This window comes from Elgaria multicarinata, chromosome 1 (assembly GCF_023053635.1).
Source record: "Elgaria multicarinata webbii isolate HBS135686 ecotype San Diego chromosome 1, rElgMul1.1.pri, whole genome shotgun sequence".
In the NCBI taxonomy this organism is placed as follows: Eukaryota; Metazoa; Chordata; class Lepidosauria; order Squamata; family Anguidae; genus Elgaria; species Elgaria multicarinata.
The window spans coordinates 209,993-235,462 of NC_086171.1; the positions used below are offsets into that span (position 1 = coordinate 209,993).

The window sequence follows — 25,470 nt, forward strand, 5'->3', positions numbered from 1 at the left end:
TAATACACCAGAGGAAACCACCCCAGGCTTCAGGAGAGAAGCCATAACCTGAAATAGCTGCTGACATTGCAGCACTGAGTTGTTAATATGTATCATACACCACACCAGAACATCTTCCCTGCATTACACACGGTAATTACTACTTCTGCTTCCTACCACCAGCAATGTGGCGTCCATCTGGAGCACAGAGCATGCGCTGGCATGGCACCTGGAAGATGCCTTCCGGAAGGATTCCGCCGCATGGGCCACAGCCAAGTGCCAGCAGTGGGACCTCAAAGAGACGGGCCTGCCCAATTTCCTGGAGGAGATTATGGATTGCCCCTGCACTTTGGCCCAAGCCCGCGCAGACATGGGCCGATTCCACGTAGGCCACGCGTGTCTGGTCTGAGGGTGGTCATGGGGGGTGGGGGTGGGAGCTTCATAACTGGGGCAGAGAGGCTTAAGGAACACTGGAGAAAAATCTCAATGGACGCTGGTCTGGGAAAGAACAACAGGCATGCCACTGGTGTCAGGGTACCTGGGTGGTTCCTCTCACTCTTCAGTGCACCAGGCCTCAAGGGGGGAAACATTGGAGGCGTGCTCACAAGGGCAATCTGGGGAAGGGGAGGCTGGGGGGGGGTTTCTGCCCTAAGACAGGCAGCATCCCCCTCAGCAAGTGCACAAATCCACAAAGAATGTGACATGTGGCAGCCCCACACAGACAGACCTTGCTAGTTACAGGGACATCTGAAGCTAGGCCAGGTCAGAGCATTTGTCTATCTACCGCAGGAGTCCCCAACCTTTCTGGGCCTTTGGGCTCACTGGGGGATTTGCGAAACTGTGGTGGACAACAGCACGGAATTTCTAATTAGTGGATCGCTGCTTTGGTGTCTCCCTATCATGTCTGTGGCTCTTAGGCTGCCTCATTTGTTTTGAGCAAGGTCAGCGCAAGGTCACTCTGATAAGGGATTGTCTAATTCAGCTAATTGTTGGCGGTGCAGTACAGTTAATTGCTTCTTATAAGTATATGTTTTGGTTGTGTCCAATAGTTGCTTCTTTCTGTGAGAAGGTTTTAGACAGATAAATTTTGTACTGGAACAGTCTTTAATATTGGATATTTAGTCAGTTTTTGTTGAAGCCTATGTGGGAACACCAGAAAGTTGTATGGATTTAAAAGTTGTATTTATATTTAAAAAATCAAAACAAAAAACACACCACATTTTGGTTCCAGCAGGCCGGGAGCCCATTCATAGGTGTCTGTGGGTGCCACTTTGGGGACCCTGATCTAGCCAATATTGTCTGTTCCTGCTTTCCCCAACCTGGTGCTGTGCAGATGTTTTGAACCACAACTGCCAGCATTCCTGACCATTGGCCATGCTGGCTGGGGTTGAAGGAAGTTGAAGTCCAAAACATCTGAAGGGCACCAGGCCGAGGAAGGCTGCTCTATTTTTAATGCCAAAGGCACTGCAGAGCTTGTGCAGAGGGAGGCCATCCAAGCCTGGGGCTTCCTCCTCCCCTTAAAGGGATGCAGCCTTTGGCCTTCCGTGGGCAAAGCTGGAGTTCCACTTATGTGATGGTCCCTCCCAAGTTGTGGTGGCACGTAGCATGGCAGGCAACTAGCCAGGCAGGTTCCTAAAGCCCCTGAAATGCCATTTCCTCCTACGGTCTCTATGTGTTGCCCATTCTCAGTTTCTAATCACCCTAACAATGTAGTGTACGAAAGGACAACTACATTGGCCTACTACTTAAACGCACGCAGGCCTATGAAGGAGCTCTTTTCTGATGGCCACCAATTTGGATGGCTTTAAAAGAGGGATGGATAAATTCCTAGAGGAGAAGGCTATCAATGGCTACTAGCCCTGATTTATTTTATTCATTTATTTATTTATTTATTTATTTCATTTTTATACCACCCAATAGCCGAAGCTCTCTGGGCGGTTCACAACCATGAGGAACATAATAAAACAACCAACAATCTAAAATGGCTATGATGGCTATGTGCCACCTCCAGTATCTGAGGCAGTAAGCCTGTGCGTACCAGTTTCTGGGGAACATGGGTGGGAAGGTGCTGTTGCACTGTGTCCTCCTTTGTTGGTCCTTGGTAGACAGCTGGTTGGCCACTGTGTAGGGTGACCATATTTTGGAAACCAAAAAGGAGGACAAAATGGCTGCTCCAAGGGGGCGTGCCTACCAACATGCCCAGCCCCCAAGGGGGTGTGCCCACCCAATCATGGCCTTGGTCATAAGTCTGACTTCACAAAATCTAGTACAGCAAACAAGCATTCAGAAAGAGTATAAACTACTATTAGCCTGCAAGCATTAGCCATGGAACAAAATGGACTAAAGAGTAGCACCTCTTAGCTTGTTTCAACTTCAACAAGACATAACAGTAAAAAATAGCAAAAAAAATGTGCCTCATTGACAGCTGGTGGCTGCTGCTACTGGTGGTGGTGCCTGCTGCTGCTGGTGGTGGCTGGTGGCTGTTGCAGCTGGCAATGGCAGCAGCGGCTATTGCTGCTGCTGGCTGGTGCAGCTGGCGGCAGCGGCAGCTGCAGCTGGTGGCAGCTGCAGGTGATGGCAGAGGCAGCTGCTGGTGGTGGCAGATGCACCTGGCAGCGGCAGCAGGTGGTGGTGGTGGCAGCGGAAAGCTGGAAGGGCCTTAAAGCATGCGTTTCTGCATTTTGGAAATGGGTGCACTGCATCAACAGAGGCCCGGACGGAAGCCTGTGAGGGCCTTACAGTGCGCATTTCCCAGACAATTTTGACTAAAATAGGATCCCCCCCCTCAGACTCAGTTTGGCCCCCCATTTCTGGACATGTCCGGGCCAAACAGGATGTATGGTCACTGTACCACTGTGTGAACAGAGTGCTGGACTAGATGGACCCTCAGTCTGATCCAGCGTGGCCCTACTTAGTCTCTTATGTTCTTTTCCTGTGTATCTTTGGTTCAGCATAACTTAAGTCATACACTGTCTCCAGTGGAGAAATAGTGGAAGATGCATTTCAGTGGAAGTCACGAGCACTTATGGAGGTGTTTGAGGAATAACTCAGGCCCTGGACTCCAGGAAGCCAGAAAATGACTCTGGAGCCAATGGCCTTCCATTTAAACAAGTTTGTCTCATTGACTGACAGCCTGATAAGCCAATGAGCTAGCAAGGCAGCGCATGTGAGAGTGACGTCATCAGAGAAACTAACAGGCAGGACCAAAAGGCTGAGCCTGCTCAGTCCTTGGAGACCTGGTTGGCTGACCATGGAAGCATCTTCTCCCTTGGCCAACCATGAAAGTATCTTCCTGTGCTTTGAACTAAGCAAGGCCCCAGACCTCCATGTACAAAGGTGGATTGCTGTGAAGTCAGAACAGGCTCTAACTGGGAAAAGGCTGCCCAACCCAGCTTGGGGCTTCTGTCCTGCCCAAAGCCTCATCCTCTTCTGCCAGCCTGTGAGCTTGGAAACCACGTAGGTGCATGCTGGCATCACCCAGAGAACCCTCTTACACAACTGGCAGAAACGAGCCCTATTGTGACCATTCGGCTTATCCATTTGCCCTTTTGAGAACAGGCAGGACTGGCTTTCTGTTTGCATGAATCTTTGCACCACACCCAAGCTCCATTGTTGTAACTAATCCACTTCTGCCACAAATAAGAAATGATGAGCCCTCAAAGGAAAGGTGCAGAGCAAACTCATCCAGTAAATAAACAGCAAAAGCAGAAACAGCTTTGCTGGCTGCCCAATCACCTCTAGGCATGAGCCAAAGTGCTCAATGAGTCCTATATTATGGAGGCCAGGGGCATTAGAAGGACCACCTACTCCATCTTGTGTAAACTTCCCTGCCCTTGTCGGGGTTTGTGATGCCAAATTTAACATCCTTTTGGCTGCAATTTTCTATATATGTAAGTCATAATGAACTCACAGGGGCTTATGACTGAGTAAACATGTATAGGTTGCTCTGCTAGGAACCACATTAAAACTATACGCACAGAGAGAGAGAGAGAGAGAGAGAGAGAGAGAGAGAGAGAGAGAGAGAGAGAGAGAGAGATGTTTAGTGCTTCTAAGATCTGCTTTTTCCTGCAATGGCTGCTGGTGGTGATAAATGTGTTGGTTTTCTGTTTTAATTATTTGGTGTAAGCCACCTTGCTAATCTTTTGCAAAATGTATGATATAAATGCTTTATATCAATCAATAGTTCATCCAGCCAGGGTTAAGATTAAAGTTACAGGAAGCCAGTTTCCGGCTGGACATCAGGAAAAACTTCCTGACTGTTAGAGCAGTACAACAATGGAACCAGTTACCTAGGGAGGTTGTGGGCTCTCCCAACCTAGAGGCCTTCAAGAGGCAGCTGGACAGCCACCTGTCAGGTATGCTTTGAGGTGGATCCCTGCATTAAGCAGGGGGTTGGACTCGATGGCCTTATAGGCCCCTTCCAACTCTACTATTCTATGAGTCTATGCTTCTAATGTGTAGGGTGACCATATGAAAAGGAGGACAGGGCTGCTGTATCTTTAACAGTTGTATTGAAAAGGGAATTTCAGCAGGTGTAATTTCATTTGTATATATGGAGAACCTGGTGAAATTTCTTCGTTATCACAACAGTTAAAGCTGCCCTGCCCTCTTTTAAATCTAGTCACTCTAGTATAGCTCCTGCACTTTAAACATTTTAGAATGTTTTTAGGATGTTTTAATCATGTATACTATGTTTTTAATCAGTTTTTATGTGTTTTATATTCGCTGTTGTTCCCCGCCTCGATCCAAGTGGAGAGGCGGGTAAGAAATAAATGATGATGATGATGATGATGATGATGATGATGATGATGATGATGATGATGTGCTACCCCCAATATCAGAGGCTGTAAGTCTGTATACACCAGTTGCTGGGGAACATGGGTGGGAGGGTGCTATTACACTCATGGGTTGCTTGTGGGTCCCTGGTTGACAGCTGGCTGGGCACTGTGTGAACCAAGTGCTGGACTAGATAGACCCTTGGTCTGATCCAGCCTCAGGGCTCTTCTGATGTTCTTCTCTCTCTCTCTCTCTCTCTCTCTCCCAGACGGACTATGGCTGTGACATAGAAAAGGGGAGCGCCTGCACTTACCATCCAGGTGCAGTGCACTGTGTGAGGTCTGTTCAGGCCAGGTAAAGCTCTGCTTCCAAGTACAGACACACCTGCTGAACTTCATTGAATGTCTTTAAGCAAGCATTAAAGGTTCTGTTATCCCGACAGGCCTCCCCTTTTTAGAATCTTATTGCTAACCATTATATATTGTTTTTATCTTGTATGGTTTTATTGATTTATCTTTTTAAAATGTTTTTAACATTTTTATGCTACCTATGGTATTTTATTGTTTTTATCTTGTTTAAATTGTTTTAACTTTGTATAACACCTAGGATATTCTGTATATAAATTGAGATGATGATGATGATGATGATGATGATGATGATGGGACTAATGGCTCATGGTCAAGTCCCATGATTTTCTTTGGAACGATCTCTGCCTCTGCCTTCTGAAGGATTTTGAGCTGCTTCCCCTTCTCTTCCTCCCATCAGTCCAAAATATGCTGCAGGGCAACAGTGCTGCTATGATGCTACTGGAACCCAAGTCCTCACAGGAGACTCCATTGGGGGAAGCACACCAGATCGAGGGCACGACTGGGGTGCCCCTCCGTACAAAACTCCCCCCAGAATCCCTGGCTTTTCCCACTGGCTTTATGATGTGATCAGTTTTTATTACTGTTGCTTGTGGTCTGATAACTGCACCGTCTACTTCAAGCACCGTCCCTCTAGTGGCTGCAGGAGATACCGCCCACCCCATGTTGGTATGTTCACTGTGTTTTCATGGTCCTTTTACAGAACATCTGAACATCAGAAGAGCCCTGAGGCTAGATCAGACCAAGGGTCCATCTAGTACAGCATTGTGTTCACACAGTGGCTGACCAACGGACCCACAAGCAGGACAGGAGTGCAACAGCATCCTCCAAACCATGTTCCCCATAGGCTTGCTGAGTCTGATATTGGAGGTAGCATAGAAGCATCATGAGTAGTAGTCATTGAGAGCCTTCTCCTCCAAGAATTTGTTCAATCCCCTTCTAAATTGGTGGACATCACCACATCTTGTAGTAGTGAATTCCATAGTTAAACTATGCACTATGTGAAGAGGTCATTCCTGTTACCTTTCCCGAATCTGCCACCAGCAGCTTCATGGGACAATCCCACTAAGTTCTAGTATTATGAGAGAGAGAAATGTATTCCTATCCATTTTCTCCACATCTTTATAGCCTCACTCACCATTTTTCTAAGCTAAAAAATCCCAGCAGTTGCAACCTTCCCTCATAGGGGAGATGCTCCAGCCCCTTAATCATTTTAGTTGCCCTTTTCTGAACTTTTCCAGCTCTACAATAACATTTTTTAAGTATGATGACCAGAACTATACAGAGTATTCCAGTCATGGTTGCACCATAGATTTGTATAGTGGCAGTGTCATACTGGCAGTTTTATTCTCAATTCCTTTTCTAATTAAGCCTTACATGGAGTTTGCTGTTTTAATGGTGGCAGCCATTTTAATGGGTTAACATTTTTATTGAGCTGTCCACCACAACCCCAAGATCTCTTTCTTGGTCAGTTACTGCTAGCTCAGATCCTATCAAATTAAACTTGAAGTTGGGCTGTTGTTAGTTTTGCCCCACCTTGCTGCATCACCTTACACTTGCTTACATTGAAGTGCATTTGCCGTTTGGACGCGTTCTCTCCCAGCTTGGAGAGATCCTTTTGGAGCTCCTCACAATACCTTTTTTGTTTTAACCACCTTAAATAATTGGATGTCTTCTGCAAACTTGGCCACTTCACTGCTCACTCCTAATTTCCAGATCATTTATGAACAAATTGGAAAGAATTAGTCCCAATACCAATCCCTGTGAGACCCCAGTATTTATTTCCCTCCATCGGGTGAAAGGAAAGGAAGGAAAGGAACCTCTCATGCAAGCACTTGAGTCACTACTGACTCCTGGAGGGTCACCTGCTTTAGCTGACATTTTCTTGGCAGACTTTGTAGCAGGGTGGTTTGCCATTGCCTTCCCCAGTCGCAGTTACCTTTCCCCCAGCTAGCTGGGTACTCATTTTACCGACCTCAGAAGGCTGGAAGGCTGAGTCAACCTGTGCTGGCTGCCTGAGAACCAGCTTCCACTAGTATCAAACTCAGGCTGTGGGGAGAGTTTCAGCTGCAGTAACTGCCGCTTACCACTCCAACTCTCTGCTTTCTGTTCTTTGGTGAGGGACTTTGCTAAAAGCCTTTTGAAAGTCCAAATAAACAATATCCACCAGATCACCATCCAGTGGGACAGCCGGAATATCTAGGGAGCCCCTCCTTCGAGCAGTTAGTCTTAACTTAAAGATGTTTGGGAAATGCCTGGAGCCCGTTGTTATATAGACTTCCAATTGTGGCAAACCTTGTCTGATCCTGGGACTTAAGTTAAATAAATAACTGAATAAATAAATCATAATTTTTCAGAAACTCTTTGTGCAATGACAATATCCTTAAAATGTTTCTGAATGACAGATGGTTTTCATGGTAACACAGCTCAGGGGCAGCCAATGTGGGGCCCTCTGGCCCCACTGTGCCTCCAGGGATCCATCTTGCCACCTGCTGAGGTGCCCTTTCCCCTCCCAGGTGTTATTTTTAATTGTAAAATCACCTGTTTTGTGACTAGCAGCTGAAATTGCTTCAACGTAAAGTCAGGGTTCTTGCCACTGCCGTCTTCATTTCCCAAGAATGCTTTTGGACCCACACATGGGAACATGCTCAGGAAATGAAGATGCCAGGTGGCTGCAGGCTGATGCTTCCCTCTAGAGTGTTCCCGGCCAGCAAGAAAACAAAGGGGGAAATACATAAAAGGCAGACTGGCTATGTCCGTCTAGCCTACAGAACACCCAGTGCGAAAGGACTGTCTAAAACCAGACAGTGCCATGTAGAGTCCAGAGAACACAGATTCTGCAAACTCGAGGGGGAAGACTCCGAAAGGGAGGGTATGGCTGGGAAACGGGGCTGTGGAATTGCCTGAAGGGCATAACTCAGTTGCAGAAGCCATTTGGGATTTAGGCTCTAGGACGGGTCATATCTCAGCTCGCCCTGAGATGGCTCCCTGGTCGAAGAGGGCATTTAACAGGGCAGGCCTGGGCTTTCCTTAGCCAACACCCATTTGGTGTCTGGGGTGGGGTGGGGGGAAAGCCAGCTGAACTTGCAGCCTCCTTGCCCCTTAGAAATGGAGGCAGTTTGGCTCATTTGAATGCCAAATCTTAGAGGCTTCTAGGTTACCCTTTCTGCTTCACCTGTTACATTCCTGATGCTCATGATTTAAGCTCTCTCTGTGTGCTTTGCTTAACAGCTGCAGCTTTTGGAGATCCTCACTTTCTCACGTTTGATGGCGCGAATTTCACATTCAAAGGCCTTGGCGAATACACAGTGCTGCAATCCAACCTCACATCCTTGAGAGTCCAAGTGAGAACCCGTCGTGCCAACCTGCTGAGGGGAAAGGAAGGTGAGGCTGGGGCACCGCTCCCTCCCCCAACCACATCCCCTGATTGAGGCCAGCCCATGTAGAGCTAGTGGAAAGGTGGCAATAATGAGCCCTGGACGGCGAGCTCTCCAGCAGCTCAAAGCCAACTTCAGCCAGCAGCCCCGGGATGGCCATACGCAGGTGCTCCCTCAGCCTAACAGCACCCACCTCCCCTCCCTGGGATACTGGGCAAATCATTCTGGCCAGTGGTGCAGCCAGAACTAGATTGCAAGGCCCAAATCCCCGCCAGATAACCACTGAGAGCAACAGGTGGCCAGGCAACAGCCACGAGGCCCAGGACAGCACCTGGACAGGTGTGGGCATGCCGGGGTCACCTGGGGCTGGTGTTGTGCACTGCAGCATTCCTACGTCCCTCTTTTTTTCTAGTGGGGGTGGCTGGCCAGCCGCACACAAGGTTGCTCATTGTGCTATTTTTACTTTAACAATATTACAATGGGAAACAATACAGAATCATAGAATCATAGAATAGCAGAGTTGGAAGGGACCTACAAGGCCATTGAGTCCAACCCCCTACTTAATGCAGGAATCCACCCTAAAGCATCCCTGACAGATGGTTGTCCAGCTGCCTCTTGAAGGCCTCTAGGGTGGGAGAGCCCACAACCTCCCCAGGTAACTGGTTCCACTGTCGTACTGCTCTAACAGTCAGGAAGTTTTTCCTGATGTCCAGCTGGAATCTGGCTTCCTTTAACTTGAGCCCGTTATTCCGTGTCCTGCACTCTGGGAGGATCGAGAAGAGATCCTGGCCCTCCTCTGTGGGACAACCTTTTAAGTCTTTGAAGACTGCTATCATGTCTCCCCTCAATCTTCTCTTCTCCAGGCTAAGCATGCCCAGTTCTTTCAGTCTCTCTTCATAGGGCTTTGTTTCCAGACCCCTGATCATCCTGGGGCTCTTCCACACGTCGTACTGAGGGCGCGGGGTCGCACTGGGAGCGCATAGAAGCACCCTCAGTACAACGTGTGGAAGAGCCCATGGTTGCCCACCTCTGAATACGCTCCAACTTGTCTGCATCCTTAAACTCAAACTGAAGCCACCGACGTAGAAAGAAACAACAGTGATGACATCAGAGCAATGGTAAAGACTCTTCGTTGTGCCTATTACGTGGCAGTGAGGATGGCAAAAAAATCTTATTATGCCTCCTCAATTTTATCCTCAACATGCTGCCCAGCAAAATTATCTGAGCGGTGAAGAGCCTGTTGGTAGGAGGCTTGGGCTCTGGGAAACCAGAATTGAAACCTTTGGTAACCTGCTGTAATAAATTTGCTAGGCACTTCGAGGAGAAAGTTGCTCGTACTCGCTCAGAACTTGATGCCACAGTTATCACAGAGCCTGGGGAGGTGTCCAGTGCCCCGTCAGGTCATGTTTCTTGGGATCAGTTCCAGTTGTTGCAGCCTGATGATGTGGACAAGACGCTTGAATCAGTCCGTCCCACCACATGTAAGCTTGACCCTTGCCCATCCTAGCTAATTTGATCTAGCAGAGGTGGATTGGTTGGATGGGTCCAGGGGGTGGTAAATGCCTCCCTCTGTCAGGGAGTGGTGTCTGCTGCCTTGAAAGAGGCTGTAGTGCGCCCTCTCCTGAAGAGGCCCTCCCTGGACCCAGAGGTATGTGAGAACTACTGCCCCATCGCTAATATCCCCTCTTTGGGCAAGGTGCTTGAGCGCGTGGTGGCTGGGCAACTTCAGACATTCTTGGAAGAAACGGATTATCTGGACCCATTTCAGTCTGGTTTCAGGCCAGGGCACAGCACTGAAACAGCCTTGGTGGCTCTGACTGATGACCTACTCCGGATGAAAAACAGGGGGGGGTGCTACCCTGTTGATCTTCCCGGATCTCTCAGTGGCTTTTGATACCATTGATCATGGTATCTTACTGGACCGGCTCTGCAAGATGGAAATAGGAGACACTGTGTTACAGTGATTCCGCTCCTACTTGCGGGACCGATCCCAAAGAGTGGTATTGTAGTATTCCTGTTCCATCCCATGGCAATTAAGCTGTGGGGTGCCACAGGGTTCTATTCTATCCCCCATGCTGTTCAACATCTATTTGAAGCCATTGGGTGAGGTCATTAGGGGTTTTGGGGTTGGGTGCCATCAGTATGCTGATGATACTCAGCTGGGGCTGTGAAGGTGCTGGACCAGTGCCTAGAGGCTGTAATGGGCTGGATGAGGGCCAATAAACTGAAGCTGAATCCTGATAAGATGGCAGCTCTGTGGATTGGTGGTTCCTGAGTCCGGGAATTGGGTAAGCGACCTGTTCTGGATGAGGTGGCACTTCCTTTGAAGGAGCAGGTGCGTAGCTTGGGAGTACTTCTAGATCCATCTTTGTCACTGGAGGCCCAGGTGGACTCCACAGCACGGAGTACTTGGGGACAGCTTCAGCTGATCTGCCAGCTACGGACTTTCCTGGACAGGGACAACCTAGCCACAGTAGTGCATGCACTGGTAACTTCCCGATTAGACTACTGCAATGCACTCTGCGTGGGGCTGCCCTTGAAGACGACTCGGAAGTTGCAGCTAGTGAAAAATGCAGCAGCTAGACTGCTGGCGGGTACATCTTACAGAGACTAGGGATGTGCTCCGCTCCGATTAGGAGCGTAGAAGCAGTAGCGGATTGGCCTGCTCCGCCTTACCCAGAGGCGGAGTAGGAGCAGACCGCGGACCCCCTAGAAGCAAGGCGAAGAGAAGCGGCCATTTTTCGGAGCTCCGAGTTCAGGCGGAGCGCTCCGGTCGCCATCTTGAAAACATTTCGCCATAGGATTGCATTGCGGCAAATAATCGCGCATAACTACGTTGTTTTTGAAGCTATCATTCTGAAAATTCTTGTGCACAGAGAGTCGTGGATGGGGGTCATTTTGAGACCACTCTCACCTCTCTGCATCGTACGGGTCACGGGCTATATTTTTGTGAAAATCGGGTCAACCGCGTGGCTCAAACTGCGTTTTCGGCTTTTCGCCCATAGGATTGCATTGAGGGAAAGAATCGGGGATAACTGGGGGGGGTTTAAGCTATCATTCTGAAAATTCTTGTGCACAGAGAGTCGTGGATGGGGGTCATTTTGAGACCACTCTCACCTCTCTGCATCGTACGGGTCACGGGCTATATTTTTGTGAAAATCGGGTCAACCGCGTGGCTCAAACTGCGTTTTCGGCTTTTCGCCCATAGGATTGCATTGAGGGAAAGAATCGGGGATAACTGGGGGGGGGGGTTTAAGCTATCATTCTGAAAATTCTTGTGCACAGAGAGTCATGGATGGGGGTCATTTTGAGACCACTCTCAACTTTCTGCATCGTACGGGTCGCGGGCTAGAAGTTTTTAAAAAATCGGCGGGAAAAATACCTTTTACAAAGGGCTGAGGGGCAGAGTCAGCTCCCGGTCATGATGATCCCAAAGTTGGAGGAGGGCATAGGCAAAACAGGTAACTTGGGATTCTGGGAAACTTCTCTTTCTTCATCTGAACGGGCTTTTCCCCGTGTTTTTTAACACACCTCGCAGGGATGTTGTGTGTGGGGTGCCCGATTTTCAAAAATTCGCCAAAAATCAGGGGATGATGGGATTGCTTTGAAACTTGGCGTGCGTGTGTATATCCCCATGAGGTGTCATGGTGCCAAACATGAGGTTTCTAACTTGAACAGAAAAAAAGTTGTATAATTTTTTAGCTTTCAATGCAAGCCTATGGGGGGGGGGGAAACGGAGCTCCGGATCCGGATCCGGAGCTCCGGGCGGAGCGGAGCGGAAGTGGGCGGAGCGGGGGCGGGGCGGAGCGGCCCGATCCGAAAAATGGCGGATCTGCAAGTGAAGCGGAGCGGGGGGTCCGTGCACACCCCTAACAGAGACCACATAACACCGGTCTTAAAGGAATTGCACTGGCTGCCTATACGGTTCCGGTCAGAATTCAGGGTGTTGGTAATGATGTTTAAAGTCCTAAAAGGCTTGGGACCTCGATACTTGAGGGAGCCCTTCTCCTTATATATGCCTGCCCGAGACTTGAGATCTGTTGGAGGAGCCCTTCTCCGCATTCCACCAGCACAACACATTAGCTATGATGGGACAAGGGAGAGGGCTTTCTCTGTGGCGGCACCCCGACTGTGGAATGCCCTCCCTCCCTCCCCTTGGAGGCCCGACTGGTGCCAACGCTGATTTTATTCCAGCACCAAGTGAAAACATGGCTTTTTAATAAACCTTTTAATGGTTGAATTCACTAGGCACATTGTTTTAACTGTTTTAATAGTTTTACAGCTTTTAAATTATATATTGTTTTAACTTGGTTTATGGTTTAATTTGTTTTTAACTGTGTATATTTACTGTTTTTATGCTGTATGCTTTTATCTGTATGCTGCTCTGAGATCTTATTGATATAGGGCGGGATATAAATGTTTTTAATTAATTAATTAATTAAATAAAATTCACGGTAAATCAACACTTAGAAAAAGGGCAGTTTTGCAGGGAAAAGACCAATGTGGCTGCGATTTGGCAGCTGTGTCATATAAACAACAGGGCACAATGGCACAGTCACAACTGGGTATTTTGAGTGTACATACAAGCCCTTAAGAACCAAGGCCTTTTCAGTGGTGGCCCAAATCCAAAAGCTTCCCTCCCAACTGAAAACCTTCAGCCCCATTCCAGCCTACTGGAATTTTTAGATATTTGGTTAAAAGTGATGTTTTCACCCAAGACATCTGTGGCTTTAAAGCTTGTTGATATTTAAAACTTTGAATTTGTTTTTTTAGTGTTTTCTTGTCTTGTTGTGAGCTGCTAAAAGTGGGTTACACTTTTTAATATGATATGAATAAGTCACCTCCAATCCCTGTGATCTTGGTGCACTGGACTGAGCTCATTATTATTATTATTATTATTATTATTATTATTATTATTATTATTATTGTCCAGCAGAAATCCAGGCGAATGTGACAGGCCTCTCTGCCATTGCAGTGCAGGAGAATGACTCAGATGTGATTGAGATACGCATTCCGGAACACTCTGACACCCTGGAGGTCCTGTTGAATCACAAAGCTCTCAATTTCTCTGAACAAACCTGGATGGACTTGAAAGGTAAGACAGAAAGGAACATTGGAAGCAGCTCTATACTGTGTTGGACCCCGCCCCAACCCCTGGTCCATCTAGGCCACTATACTGTTGACATGGACCGGCAGCCGCTCTCCCCACAGGCAGATTTCAGGCAGGATTCTTTCCCAGCCCGCCAGAGATGCTGCCAGGGATCAAACCAGGAACATCCTGCATGCAAAGCAAGGGGCTCCACCATGGAGCCACACGGCTCCTTCGCAGGGCTGACGAAGGGTACTGAATGAAGTGCTGCAATGCTGCATCCTCTCTGGTTAAACTCAAGGACAGGACCTCCATGATCAACAAGGAAAGCACCCACCAGTGGTGAAAAGCAGCAAGACAGTTCTGTACCCTAGAACAGTTGGTCATGGAACTGACCAGAGGGGAGGTGGCCCTGGACATAATCCTAAGTGGTGCCACCCAGAACCTAGTACAAGATGTAATTGTTGTTTAACCAGTCAGCAACAGCGACCACAGTCCTATCAGGTTCAATATATATTTAAGTGGGAAATTGCCCAGGAAGTCCAACAGTCACATTTGACTTCAAAAGAGGAAAATTCTCTAAAATGAAGGATCTGATAAAAAGGAAGTTGAAGGGAGAAGTCAAGAGGATTAAACCCCCTCAAAATGCTTGGTGATTATTCAAAATCACAATAACAGAAGCTCAGCTAAAATGTATTCCACAGGTTAGGAAAGTAGCACCAAGTCCAAGAGGTCACTGGCATGCTTTACGAGCAGTGTCAAGGGAGCTATTAGAGAAAAAAGGGCTTCCTTCAGAAAATGGAAGTCTTGCCTAAGTGAGGAAAACAAAAGGGAACACAAGCTGGCACAAAAGCGATGCAAGCAAACAATAAGAGATGAAACCTTATTGATAAATGAAAAGCAAATAAATTACCAGGCACAGATGCTATCCATCCTAGGCCATCGCTAGACCTAAGGTTTATCCATGGATCGTCCAGGGGTCAAACCTGTTCATCTAGGTGACACACAGGTGATCCAGTGCTCAGGCAGGGGCGAACCCTGGATGATCACAGGATAAACCATAGGTCTAGCTGTGGCCCTAGAGTTGTCAAAGAATTCAAATATAAAATTGCAGATGTTCTAAGCAAAATATGCAGCATGTCCCTAAGATCAGCCCCTTTACCAGAGGACTGGTCCATGTAACACCAATTTTTGAAAGGGGATCCGGGTTTGGGGGATGGGGATCTAGGAAATCACAGGCCAGTTAGCTTAACGTCTGTTCTGGATAAATTGGTTGAAAGCATTATTAAAGATAAAATAAGTAAGAATATAGAAGGGCAGGTCCTGCTGAAGATGCTTGAACTGCTCCACAATTCAAGAAGGACGCAGACAAGCTGGAGCGTGTTCAGAAGAGGGCAACGAGGATGATCAGAGGTCTAGAAACAAAGCCCTATGAAGAGAGACTGAAAGAACTGGGCATGTTTAGCCTGGAGAAGAGAAGATTGAGGGGAGACATGATAGCACTCTTCAAATACTTAAAAGGTTGTCACACAGAGGAGGGCCAGGATCTCTTCTCGATCCTCCCAGAGTGCAGGACACGGAATAACGGGCTCAAGTTAAAGGAAGCCAGATTCCGGCTGGACATCAGGAAAAACTTCCTGACTGTTAGAGCAGTGCGACGGTGGAATCAGCTACCTAGGGAGGTTGTGGGCTCTCCCACACTAGAGGCATTCAAGAGGCAGCTGGACAACCATCTGTCAGGGATGCTTTAGGGTGGATTCCTGCATTGAGCAGGGGGTTGGACTCGATGGCCTTGTAGGCCCCTTCCAACTCTGCTATTCTATGATTCTATGATTCTATGAATCAACACTGCTTCTGCAAAGGCAAGTCCTGTCTCACTAACCTTTTAGAGTTCTTTGAGGGGGTCAATAAATATGTTGACAGGGGTGATCCAGTGGACATTGTTTACTTGGACTCCCAAAAAGCTTTTGATAAAGCCCCTCACCAAAGTCTCCTGAGCAAACTTAGCAGTCATAGAATAAGAGGAGAGGTCCTTTTATGTATCAGTAACTGATTAATGTGCAGAAATCAGAGAGAAGGAATGAACAGTAAATTCTCCCAATGGAAGAAGTAAATAGTGGCGTCCAATAGGGATCTGTATTGACACCAATGCTTTTCAACTTGTTCATAAACAATCTGGAATCAGGAGTGAGCAGTGAAGTGACCAAGTTTGCCAATGACACCAAATTTATTTGGGTGGTTAAAACAAAAAGGTATTGTGAAGAGCTTCAAAAGGATTTCTCCAAACCGGGAGAACGGATATCTAAATAGCAAATGCAGTTCAATGCAGCAAATGTAAAGTAATGGACACTGGGCCAAAAAATCCCAACTTCAAATATAACCTGATGGGATTTGAGCTAGCAGCGATCGCCCAATTATTATTATTAGACAGCTCAATGAAAATGTTGACCCCATGTGTGGCTGCTGTGAAAAGGCAAACTCCATGTTAAGCAGTATTAGAAAAGGAATTGAGAATAAATTCCCAGTATCATACTGCCTTTATACAAATCTATGGTTCAACCATACTTAGAATACTGTGTTCAGTTCTGGTCACCATACTTAAAAAACAATATTGTAGAGCTGGAAAAAATGCAGAAAAGGGCAGCTAAAATGATCAAGGGGTTGGAGCATCTCCCCTATGAGGGAAGGTTACAACAGGTGGGTCTATTTAGCTTGGAAAAAAGGAGATTGAGGTGTACAAAATTATGCATGATGTGGAGGATGTGGATAGGGAGACATTTTTCTCCCTCTCCCATAAGAATAGGACCTGGGGACATCCCATGAAGCTGATGGGTGGGAGATTCAGGACAGATAAAAGGAAGTACTTCTTCACAGAGCACATACCCCATTTCTTCGATTCTAAGATGCACTTTTTTCCCATATAAACATCTCTAAAAATGGGGTGCGTCTTAGAATCGCAGGTGTGTCTTAGGAGTTTTTTTTTTCTGTTGGTACTGAAATTAGTGTGCGTCTTACAATCGATGGCGTCTTACAATTGAAGAAATACAGTAGTTAAATTATAGAATTCGCTGTCACAAGATGTTTTGGTGGCCATCACTTCGGATGGCTTGAAAAGGGGGTTAGATAAATTCCTGCTGAAGAAAGCTATCAATGGCTACTAGTCCCGATGGCTATGAGCTACCTCCAGTGTCAGAGGCAATAAGCCTATTTTCACCAGTTGCAGAGAAACATGGGTGGGAGGATGCTGTTACACTCATGGGCTGCTTGTGGGTCCCTGGTCGACAACTGGCTGGAGGAGTGCTGGAGTAGATGGATCCTTGGTCAGATCCAGCATCAGGGCTCTTCTTGTGGTCTTAAAAGTTACAGAAATGAAAAAAGAACACAAACCTGGTCAAGAATGTAAGTCCAAGAGGACCCATCAGTGTGGCCCAGATCCTAGTTCAAATCCATACACCAATCAGAGGAGACAACCTAGGGCTAAATGGACAGAGAGGCAGCTTCTTATACTGCCCCAGGAATCGTTACCCTCCCTGGCTGAAAAGAAATAAAAGCCATGGACTAAACCATATGATGGACGTGGCTGATCACAGAATCATAGAATCATAGAACAGTAGAGTTGGAAGGGGCCTATAAGGCCATCGAGTCCAACCCCCTGCTAAGTGCAGGAATCCACCCTAAATGATAGGCCAACTTCCAATCTGGGCAGATGGGAGGCAGGAGGGCCAGTGGAATAAATGTGACAGCATCTCTGTGAGAAGCTGGTGGGGACAGGATTCTAAGCCAAGGAGAAACCAAGAATAAGGCCACCAAGAGAGGAAGGAAGTGGCTTCCTGCGTGGTTATGGAAAAAGGCAAATCCCAGAGAAGCCAATAAAGTGAGAGCAGGAAAGGAGCAAGCAGAGTAGCCCTGTGGGGTGGGTGGGCTTGTGAGCCCCCCTCCTCCTAGGCATGCCAAGCTCCTTCTCTGCATGCTCCATTCTCTTTCTTTTTCTTGAAGTAGTTCTTTCCCATCGACCTGTTGCGATAGATGGGAAAGTAGGCAGGCAAGCAGGGCTCCACCCTCAAGTCTCGGCAAGAGATGCCAGCCGTTCCTCCCCCCCTCCCCCCGCCCCGCCACTACTCTGGCCAGTGAGGGCAAACCAAGTTCGGTGACTGACAAGCACGTGACCACAACATTTCTGGCTGCAGGCTTGAGAAGGAGCCTCACTGCTGCTGAGCCCCACAGAAGATGGAGTGTTTTGTGCGTGGCTGCAGGGGGCTCCCCAGGGAGACAGATCACGTGGAGTGCGTAGACGGGTGCCCATGTCAGGAAAAAGAGATGATCCTCTTCACCTGACTCCTATTCTCTCTTTTCTCCCCCATGACATTTTATGTTACTTTGAAATAAAAGAAGCAACACCAACAAGAAACATAATCGAACCAGATGACAAAAGAAAACAACAAAATTAACTAATTATAATTCTTAATCACCTATAAGCTTATGGAATAGCTATAGTGAAGTAGCCTAAATAGGAGATCACTTTGAAGTAATAATAATACAAGTTAGAAAGCATATAAAAGGGGTTTGTGCAAATGTCTGTGTAAGTCAGTTGAAGTTCTGTATCTTGGATTCCAGCCTATTTGGCTGCCAGGCAGCCTACAGAATTGGAAGCGAAGAAGGCTTCCATCTGGAAAGGCCTGCAAGTATGACGTAAAGCCAGGACTTGCGGTGTGCCTTGCTTCCCAAGGTTGTTCCAAAACAAACCAACAGCAAGATCGGCAGTCTAATGAAGCTCACGGGGCCCAGGACTGAGCCCTGCGGTACCCCGCTCGTCACCTCCCTCCACTTGGAGAAGGTACCATTGATAAGCAATCTTTGAGTACAATTCTATAGCCAATTGTTGATCCATCTAATAGTAGAATCATAGAATCATAGACTAGCAGAGTTGGAAGGGGCCTACAAGGCCATCGAGTCCAACCCCCTGCTCAATGCAGGAATCCACCCTAAAGCATCCCTGACAGAGGGTTGTCCAGCTGCCTCTTGAATGCCTCTAGTGTGGGAAAGCCCACAACTTCACCAGGCAACTGATTCCATTGTCGTACTACACTAACAGTCAGGAAGTTTTTCCTGATGTCCAGCCGGAATCTGGATTCCTTTAACTTGAGCCCGTTATTCCGTGTCCTGCACTCTGGGAGGATCGAGAAGAGATCCTGGCCCTCCTCTGTGTGACAACCTTTTAAGTATTTGAAGAGTGCTATCATGTCTCCCCTCAATCTCCTCTTCTCCAGGCTAAACATGCCCAGTTCTTTCAGTCTCTCTTCATAGGGCTTTGTTTCTAGACCCCTGATCATCCTGGTTGCCCTCTTCTGAACAAGCTCCAGCTTGTCTGCATCCTTCTTGAATTGTGGAGCCCAGAACTGGACACAATACTCTAGATGAGGCCTAACCAGGGCCGAATAGAGAGGAACCAGTACCTCACGTGATTTGGAAGCTATACTTCTAATAATGCAGCCCAAAATAGCATTGGCCTTTCTTGCAGCCATATCGCATTGTTGGCTCATATTCAGCTTGTGATCTACAACAATTCCAAGATCTTTCTCGTTTGTAGTATTGCTGAGCCAAGTGTCCCCCATCTTGTAACTGTGCATTTGGTTTCTATTCCCTAAATGTAGAACTTGGCATTTATCCCTGTTAAATTTCATTCTGTTGTTTTCAGCCCAGCACTCCAGCCTATCAAGATCACTTTGAAGTTTGTTTCTGTCTTCCAGGGTATTCGCTATCCCACCCAATTTTGTGTCATCTGCAAATTTGATCAGCGTTCCCTGCACCTCCTCGTCCAAATCATTAATAAAAATGTTGAAGAGCACTGGGCCCAGGACTGAGCCCTGCGGCACCCCACTCGTTGCCTCTCCCCAGTTTGAGAAGGTTCCATTGAGAAGTACTCTTTGAGTCCGATTCTGTAGCCAACTGTGAATCCACCTAATAGTTGTTCCATCTAGCCCACTTTTAGCTAGTTTGTTAATCAGAATGTCATGTGGTACTTTGTCAAAAGCTTTGCTGAAGTCAAGATATATGACGTCCACAGCATTCCCACAGTCCACAAGGGAGGTTATCCTATCAAAAAATGAGATCAAATTAGTCTGACAGGATTTGTTCCTGACAAATCCATGTTGGCCTCTAGTAATCACTGCATTGATTTCAAGGTGTTTACAGATTGACTTCTTTATAATCTGCTCCAGAATTTTCCCAGGGATGGATGTCAGACTGACTGGTCTGTAGTTCCCAGGTTCCTCCTTTTTGCCCTTTTTGAAGATAGGGACAATGTTAGCCCTCCTCCAGTCGTCCGGCACCTCACCCGTCTTCCATGATTTTGCAAAGATAATAGACAAAGGTTCTGAGAGTTCTTCTGCTAGCTCCTTCATTACTCTAGGATGCAGTTCATCGTGCCCTGGAGATTTAAACTCATTCAAGGAAATTAGGTGTTCTTTGACCATTTGTTTATCAATCTCAAACTGCGATCCTGCCCCCTCAACTTCTGCTTCACTTTTTCCAGGGCAGTCATAGACCCACTTTTTGGAGAAGACTGAGCCAAAGTAGAATTGCGCATTTTGGCCTTTTTTTTTGTCATCTGTTATCAATTTGCCATCCTCAGTAAGCAGTTGAACCACCATTTCGTTGGGAATCTTATCTCAGAATCTGAATTCTTTCTAGCCACTCCTGTATAGTGGGGCTACCCCCTAACTCTGCCTGCGCCACAGGGAAGTTCACCTGGTTTTCTTCTCTGTTGCAGGCCTCTTTCTCTCTACCACCCCTGGGCAGAATGTCACCATCATGTTCTCCTCTGGAGTTGGTGTAGAAGTGAGTAAGAAGTCAGGGAGGGTGCTGAGCCTCACCGTTTTGCTGCCAGAGAAATTCCAGAATCACACACAAGGGCTCTTCGGGGTGATGAACGGCAACCCACAGGATGACTTGATTCTCCGCAACGGAACAACCATTGAGGCGGGCAGCAACAGCAGCCCGGAGGAGCTCTTTGCCTTCGGTGCAGACTGTGAGTGAAAGGGCCACCCTTCTGGGCTGCTGCAAAGAGGCTTTCAAGCCAGGGAGAACTGCCAAGGGAGGCAGAAGGCTAGTCTGAGTCCCAACACACCCAATGGCCCCTCTGGGCACTTCCAGACATTCACACAGCTTCAATCAAGCTGGAGGGAAGCAGGCACCTCTTGCCCTCATGGCCATGGAAGCAGCCTCATGGGTTCAAAATAGTTGTAGCCCAGCTCTCCATTTCATCTCCAAGGCGGCTCACGTGGACCCAGTTTAAAGCCGCATAAAGGGAGCAATGCATAGGCCAAGTTCAGATTTCCCAGGCCATTCCCATGATGGAAGTTCTTGCAGCTTTAAACACACAGAATAACTCGTGCTTATCAGCCAACCCCCACCCCACCCCTGTCTTTGCTAGCCTTGTCCTCATGACAAGCAGAGGATCCCATGACGATGGGGATTGTAGCCCAACATACCTGCAGGTGAGGAAGGCCAGTCTAGGGCCTAATCTACACCAAGCAGGATATTGCACTATGAAAGTAGTATAAAAGTGGTATACATGGTCTACGTGTCAATGGGGCCCCAACAGTGGTCAGTGCACTTCAATACCGCTATAAAGCAGTCGTATGACTCCTGCTCTTATATACCACTTTGATGCCGCTTTCATAGTGCTATAACCTGCTTGGTGTAGATTAGGCCTAGGTGGGACAAAGAAGTGACCCTGTCTCCTTTCTTCTTTTTAGGGGCCATCATAAATGGAACGTCCCTTTTCACATACGACACACAGTACTTGTTGCAGCACTTCTTCTATGGACCAAAGCACGACCCCTCTTTTGTGCCTGTGTTTTCTCCCTCCGAAGACCCAACTGACCCCCTTGTCAAGCAGATGGCTGTGCTCTGCCAATCAGACTCTTTCTGTAGGTTTGATGTCCTGACAACCAGAGACCTCGCTGTGGGAAACAGCACTAAGGTGTCACATCAGAGCTACAGGCACCTGAAGGAGAGTCTCCGGCCAGGTGAGCAGACTGGGATCCATCTGCTGTCATAAGGGATGTGCAGGGCAATGGGTTAGGGGTCACAGCAAAGATGTCTCCGCCTGCTGTGGGGACCATTCTGTGCACCCCCTCTGGCCCTGGTGATTCGTGGACACTGGGAAGGCAACATAGTCCCAGGCAAAGATACATGCACCCTCCGGACAAAATGTCACCCCAGCTCAGCATTAGCACACAAAGCTACCTCCGGACCCCTCTAAAAAGGGAAGGGGTGGCGATGATTCAGGAGTGAATGGGGAGTGTGTCTTGCTGTGCAAACAGCAGCAGAGGCATGCCTAGCATTCTCATTTCTCTCCTTGGGATGATCCAAGCCCAGCCTTAGAGTCTGCAGTTATCTGGCCTCTGGGGCTGGTCTTGCCTGGCAACGCACAGCTTGGGTGCCTCATTTTGGCCCAGGGCAGCTTCTCAACCCTCGGGGAATCCCCCTCCCTTTCTTATTTCCAAGAAGGTGGCAGCAGGACAATTACTGATAGCCACACGATAGATGTGTTTCATCCTGATCTAAACAGAATTCTTCTGCCAACAATGTACAATGCTCACCTGTATCTCCCACCCTGGGCACATCAGTGACCCAGAACATTGCGGTGGGCTCTGGACAATGAAACCTTGCTTGGCCCCACCTCTAGAGCAGCAAAATAGATGTTTGAGGGTTTCTCCCTGTAGAGCAGAGGTGGGCAACCTGTGCCCCCCCTCAGATGTTTTGGCCTACCACTCCCATCAGTCCTAACCAGCATAGTCAGTGGTGAGGTATGATGGGAGGTGTAGACCAAAACATGTGGAGCACCATGCATTTCCCAACCTGCAGGCTGCTGCAAAAGCTGCCTCCTTGTCAAAAATATGCCTCTCCCCTCTTTTGGCCCTAAAAGTGGCTTCTGCATCTCTCTTGCCTGGAGTCCAGCCAGGGTCACCCTGGTGGGTAGCAGCTTCCCCCAAGGTCTAAAAAAGCCACGGCCTCCTGCAGTCTGGCCACTTGGATCTTTCTCCACTTGCTGCTTTGCCCCAGAGCCTTCCCTCAATGTGGTCCCTGCCGTGTCAAGGTGAAGCTGCTTGACCTAAAACACCCTTCTATTTCTCCCTCAGTGGTTTCTTGCGGCTGGCTGGCTCCCCCCGCAAATGGCAGGAAAGACGGAACCAACTATTTAGCCGGCTCCATCATCCACTTCCGCTGCGATCCTGGGTACACCCTTGCAGGTCCTGCAGCAAGAGTCTGCCAGGGCAACAGCACGTGGTCTGGAAGCCCCACTGGCTGCGTGCCAAATGCAGGTAGGTGGCACTTTAGCACACACACACACACACACACATTATTCCCAGGAGAGGTTTCTCACACAAGTTCAGCGGCCACCATTTCAGCACACTTGACCTAACAAAACCCCAACTTGTCTCTGCGTCTGGATGCAAAAGACATAGCTCAAGGCCCTGTCAAAAACACCAGGACAGTTATCCTTCTGATACATTGCACAGGGGCAGAGGGAGGGGGAAAGAATCTGCGGAAGCACCGTCCAAGGGCTTCGGATTGGGCCATTTGATGAACTGCAGGGAACTGAGCAGAGCAAGCACTAACAAGGAGCAGAGCCCCACCCCAGAGGACTGCTCAACTCTGGCTTCTCTACTCTTCCTCTCTGCTCAGCCGGTGTGAGGGTGTGTGCATGTGAGAGTGCCATGGGCCCCCCTCCTTTTTAAAATTTCCTAATCTCTATCTGCAGAGCTGTGCAGAAACATGTAATAAAAATAACGTGGAGGGAGGGAAGGAAGGAGGCAGCAGAAGAGGACGCAAGTGGGACTGGGAGAACCCCTTCTCCTCCCTCTGGCTGCCTGTTCGTCCCCCCTTTTTTAAATTTTCTAATATCTATCTGCGGAGCTCCACAGAAACATATAATAAAAGGGGGGAAGGAACGAGGCAGCCAGAAGGAGGAGAAGGGGTTCTCCCAGTCCCTCTCGCGTCCTTCTCTGCTGCCTCGTTCCTTCCCCCCGCCCCACATTTTTTATTTTTATTATATGTTTCTGCAGAGCTCCACAGATAGAGATTAGGATTTTTATTTTATTTTTTAAAAAAAGGGAGGGGAGGAGGAACGGCCCCGTTCCTTTCCTCCTCCTCCTCCTCCTCCTCCTCCTCCTCCCATTTGTTTGTTTGTTCTTTTTGTTTTCCAGAGGTGCAGGCAGGAAAAATTGCACTTGCCTTCCTTCCCATGTAGATGCTGGGAAGGAAGACAAGTGCGGGTGCAAGGCGCCTCCTGTCGCCAAAGCGTCTCTGTAAAGACGGGGACTAGAAGGTCCCAGGTGCAATCCCCGGCAGCATCTCTGCTTAGGGCTGGAAAAACGCCTGCCTGAAACCCTGGAGAACCGCTGCTGCTGCCAGTCAGTGTCAACACTACTAGGCTACATGGACCAAGGGGCTCTGGCTTTCTATGTTCCTAAATTATCAGGAGCACAGGATAACTCACCAAAGCAGCTTGCCGGGGCTGGGGTGGGCTGGGGTGTGCCAGGGGCTCTGCAGCGCGGCCTCGTCCCGTCTTGGCCCTTTCCCACCCACTCAAAGTTAAAGGAAGAGTTTACAAACAACAAAGGCATTTCCATGTTCACCGGCAACTCCCAGGGAGGGACCGGAAATCCAAACCAACCAGTCCACAGCCCAGGATGACTGAATCATGTGTCTTCCAGGGGATTCCGGCATGTGGCAAGAGCAGGGGGTGGGGAGTGATGCAAAATCTGCTGCCTTGGCCTGTGCTGTGCTCAGAGGCATGTTCTAGCTGTGAGCAGGGAGGGCTGGGTTTTCCATGTGGTGGGAAGACAGGCAGCCAAGGACAGAGGGAACCCCAGTGCCCTCCCCCCTCCCCCAGCCTGTCTCTTGCAGAAGGAACCCTTCCGCTGCAGCACCAGCCACAGCTGTCTTGCAGGAAGGCCCAGCAGAGCACCTCCCTCAGGTGACTAGCCCCTTTCATCCTGCTTGGTGGCAGAAGGCTAAACAGGTCTCCTCCACGTGGGGAGCTGCTGCCCTCTGGTGGCCACTTAAGCGCGTGCATGCACTGGCATGTCGCCACACCAAGAAGCACGAAGCGTGAGAGGCATCATATCTCCAGGTAGCAGATATTTTCACAGGAGAGAGGTCAACCGGGGGTTGGGGGGAGGCCATCTCGAAATGAAAGCGGAAAAGCCAGGCGCTTCTGTGCAAGGTGTAGGCTGAAGCAGGACCCCCTTCGGAGGTTCAGCCAGCAAAGGCGTCCAGTTCTATGAAAAAACGTGGACTGAATTCATCTTGAACTGCAGATTCATCCCTGTTTTAGACATGGCTACTGTGGAATCAGATTCTGTAGATGATCATGAAAGCTCCTGTATGTCAGGCTCCTTAAGCTGGAGGATCTCAATGTCCATGCTGAGGTCACTCAGCTCAGGAGTGGCTCAGGAGTTCATGTCCGACGTGACAGCCATGGACAACCAGTTCGTATCTGGCCCCATACATGAGGTAGGGCAATGCTCTTGCTTTGGCATTTGGTTCCAGCGGCGTTGGTGCTCCGAGGGTGGAGTCGCTTCATGTGACTCCAACGTCATGGTTAGATCGCTTCCTGGTTAGTTTCAGACTGACTGGTGGCTTAAACCTCTGCAGTTAAAATGGACTACTCCGGACAGGAGCTACACTCCTGCTTTAAAATGTTTTATAACTGTTGGGGCCCCGAACAGGACTCCATATACAGTTTCCCAACTGTTTCCAAAGTGCCGTACCCTGCTTGGTGCAGATCTGGCCCTAGTCGCCTGATGGCTCTGAATGGAAAGGGTTTGGGGAGTCTCCTGCCTTGTCTGTCTGTGATACTGTCAAAGTCCCA

The 25,470-nt window shown here is 48.4% G+C and overlaps 1 protein-coding gene across 2 annotated transcripts in view; it reads left to right on the forward strand.

The window, feature by feature from the left end:
* The window catches only part of SUSD2 (sushi domain containing 2), a 52,178-nt gene that overhangs the window by 25,223 nt on the left and 1,485 nt on the right, over nucleotides 1-25,470 (forward strand). The window contains exons 6-13 of one of the 2 annotated variants that reach the window (XM_063139813.1): nucleotides 163-364; nucleotides 5,024-5,109; nucleotides 5,521-5,789; nucleotides 8,352-8,504; nucleotides 13,431-13,592; nucleotides 20,356-20,613; nucleotides 21,344-21,616; nucleotides 22,733-22,915. In XM_063139813.1, the coding sequence (XP_062995883.1) occupies nucleotides 163-364; nucleotides 5,024-5,109; nucleotides 5,521-5,789; nucleotides 8,352-8,504; nucleotides 13,431-13,592; nucleotides 20,356-20,613; nucleotides 21,344-21,616; nucleotides 22,733-22,915 (1,586 nt within the window). The remainder of the gene's footprint in view (nucleotides 1-162; nucleotides 365-5,023; nucleotides 5,110-5,520; nucleotides 5,790-8,351; nucleotides 8,505-13,430; nucleotides 13,593-20,355; nucleotides 20,614-21,343; nucleotides 21,617-22,732; nucleotides 22,916-25,470) is intronic. The other variant, XM_063147427.1, reaches the window with a different exon arrangement.